Source organism: Cephus cinctus, unplaced genomic scaffold (assembly GCF_000341935.2).
Source record: "Cephus cinctus unplaced genomic scaffold, Ccin1 Ccin1_scaffold1250, whole genome shotgun sequence".
Classification (NCBI taxonomy): domain Eukaryota; kingdom Metazoa; phylum Arthropoda; class Insecta; order Hymenoptera; family Cephidae; genus Cephus; species Cephus cinctus.
In genome coordinates, this window is record NW_014333699.1 from 1 (window position 1) to 3,468 (window position 3,468).

The 3,468-nt window shown below is 38.6% G+C and overlaps 1 protein-coding gene across 1 annotated transcript; it reads right to left on the reverse strand.

Moving 5' to 3' along the window:
* Positions 1-140: 140 nt before the first annotated feature.
* LOC107272776 lies at positions 141-2,962 on the reverse strand (the record flags this gene model as incomplete). The annotated part of the gene is made up of 3 exons (XM_015750258.1): positions 2,670-2,962; positions 1,796-2,598; positions 141-284 (listed from the first exon to the last, which is right to left on the reverse strand). Coding segments are annotated over exons 1-3 (1,240 nt in total), but the record flags the coding sequence as incomplete, so codon positions are not given.
* Positions 2,963-3,468: the final 506 nt, after the last annotated feature.

The following is a 3,468-nucleotide window of genomic DNA, read 5'->3' on the forward strand; positions in this document are numbered from 1 at the left end:
TTGCAGGTCGTTTGTGGCGTGGATTGTCAAAAATTCACGTCACAGTATAGAAAACTAATCCTATTAAAATAAAGGTGAACTAAATAAACAGACATATGCATGAGTGTCGTAAGTATCAGGAAATTAAATGAAATACTCACAATAATTTTCGTCACTGCTCTTTGTCGATAATGGTGAGGGCGGTAAGTCAGCTAAGCTCATAATCTCCTTCAGGTTCTTTGAGTTCGCGGCTTTATAGGCGGCAGTGTCTTTCTTCGCTTTCACTTGTGCATGGTCATCGTTTTCTGTCGTATAAGCAAAATTATCCTGCTGAAGCTTTGTCACTCTTTTCAGTCCGTCTCAATAGGTTTCTGTATAAAAACAAGTATAATTATAAATATTTTTATAAAGAGTTATACTGCGACAAGTTAATAAACAAAATATCATACTTGCGTGGCCTATCAGCGCACATTCATATAATGGCCAATCTTCCGGCGCTTTAACGTTTTTCTTAATCAAGCCAATGAGCAATGGCATTGTTTCCTCATTGTATGGAGGGGGAATGAATTATGCCATGCAAGAACCAATAACTGGATCAAACGAAATCCAAGAACTTGGAATGCACTCAATGGATTTTCTTCCATCAGACATCGTTTCGTTAACGGAGTCAACGATTTGGTACCTACATAAGGAATTTCTTCCTCGACTCACTAAACAATTAATAGATACTTACTTTAAAACTGCAAATTCCATTTCTAGAATAATAGTATATCTAAAGGTAATGCTTAATCCAGAAATAGACATAATTCGCTACTTTAGAACATGCACGTTTTTGTTCATTCTATAATTTATTAATTATATATCGTACAGATCACTTTTATTAAATATTGAGTAATAAATAGATTATTGGATAAATATAGAAAAAGTAGCGAGAGTTGGCTATCTCTGTTGCAATTTATTTCACGATAATATTCACAATTAATTGACCACAAAGTTAACAGTGGCACTGGGAGCACGTTGTTTAATCCTATCACTAACGGTGCATTTTTCATTCGGAAACGTATAATTGTTGAAAAAAATTCAAAGTTGATAAGAGCGTTATCGTAGAAGGCCAAGTGAATGTCTCTAGATTAACATGGAATTATTTAACGAGCATTACCACAAAAGCTCCAAATAACGTTGTCTTATTAACAAACGGTCGTATTATGCAAATCGATAAGATATACGGAGCGGATGCATCATTACCGTTTCTAAAAATTGAGGGAAAAGTTTGGAGCAAAAAAATCAGTATTTATAAGTATCCAATGAAGTCTTCATTCTTCCAAATGTGGAAGCTACCAAAAAATGTCTCGCCTATCCATGTTGTGCATCCCTTGATCAGTATCGAGTACCAAATTGTAAAGATAAACATGTCGTTTAAACTGACGCATTCTGTTAAAGTGTTTTTTGTATCGATGCTTCACGGATAATAAAAAATACTATTCGTATAAAGTTGTTTGTTGTTAATTTAAAAAAATAACCGATTTACCATAACCGTATGTTTACTGAGCGTAACTTCCCACGAATGGGATGCCCCCTAATGGAGAAGGTTCTTAAAATATATCTAGAGGATAGAAAGTGTCTTCTCAGACCAAGAGGAGCCATAACGACAAAGATTCCAGTGCCAAGTTAAGAACCGAAGAGATGAATGCAGGATCCTTATGGGAGAAGTATAAAACTATGTCGTCTGCATATAGCAGAACGCGACATTGAGGAACAACATGTAACATTATATTCCTCAAATATATATTAAACAACAAAGGACTAAGGACAGTACCTTGGGGAAGACTTATCTCCATTATTCTGGAACCTATGAGGGATGATCCATGGAAGAAGTCTGCAGTCCGCGTGGTGAGGATTGAGGCAATGCAAAACACTATATTGGATGGGAGACCGATGTCAATTAGTTCCTGAGTAAGTATATAAAGAAGAACGTTATCGTATGCTCCAGCTAGGTCTAAAAATACCGCTCCAAGTGATTCACCTCTAACAAAGGAGAGGCTATTGTCCGAACATAGGATGGCCAGATTGTCCGAGCATGATCTGTTCTTTCTGAAGCCAAACTGGCAGTTGGGGATGATCCGGTTGTTTTTAATCCACCATTCAATTTTAGTTAAAATAATTCTTTCAAATATCTTCAGAATGCAAGAGGAGAGAGCAATTGGCCTGAATCCATCACCTTTAGGTTTAGGTAGTAAAACAATGTTGAACTTCTTCCAGTCGTCTGGTACAGTGCCCGCCATGAAGAATCTTCCAAAGAGGTCCCGGAGAATTTCAAGAGATTCTATAGGTCGGTGTTTTATCATATTATTGTTAATGAAGTCCGGGCCTGCAGCAGATTTAATCTTGATGTTGTTTACAGCCGAGACTACTTCCTCGAGGCTAATATCCGAGAATAGTTCTATTGGAGGACCAAAAAATGAGCTAAGAGGAGGAGGAATGTGGATCATCGGAGGAGCAATTTTATCTATGAAATCTAGAGCCGAGGGATAGTGAGCACCTTGATCCGCAGATATGCTTACTAACGATCTGAATTTGAAGGCTTTGATTATTTTCCACATTTTGGAGGAATCCATTTGGCTGTGGAGGAACAAAAATTCTTAAAACTGGTTCGCTTCACTCTAAAAAAAACCTTCCTGGAATTTCTTAACTTGCTTTTGTAAGCTTCTAGGTTATGAGGCGAAGGGTTGAACTTTATTTTTGCAAAGCCAGCCTTCCTCTCAGCTAGAGCACTCCGACATTCAGTATTCCACCACGGAGCTGGAGGGGCAGTAAGATTGTTCATCTTACCGCCTGCCCGTCGTGCCCCGAACTTTTCTGTGGAGTCAAGAAAGTGTTCTGAGAATCGCTTATAGCTCTCCTCGAGGTTGTCATTCAATAGATCATTATCAGATGTAAAGACCTTTGTCCATTGACCGTACTTATTCCAATCAACATCATCCATGTTCAACCTAGGCCGACCCGGAGAGGAACCAACATGAAATGAGTTCACCGAAATTAAGATAGGAAGATGATCACTTGCAGCTGGAATCGTCCATAGTCTTCCATAATATAGATAGAAGAATGTCCGAAGAAGCCAAGGTGATATCTGGTACACTGGAGTTCAGCATCGGGTAAGTAATTCTAGTGGCACTACCATTATTTGAGACCAAAAAATCAGAGTTATCGAGAGCATTTGATAGGTTAATACACGCCTGGTTGGATCCGGAACTGCCGCTTGCCGGGTTCTGAACATTAAAGTCACCACAGACTAGGGTGTTCGCCTGCCATAGCTGATCAAGAAAGGTTAGCCAACCTGATGCAGATATAGAGCAATTAGGAGGTCTATATAACGAGAAAATTTTAAGAAGAACAGAGATAGGACCAGATAGGAGCTCGATGCCAGTCACTTCTATTCCCCCTAGGAAGACATCAGGTAAGTCAATTAATCTGTAAGGCATTGTTTCCCTT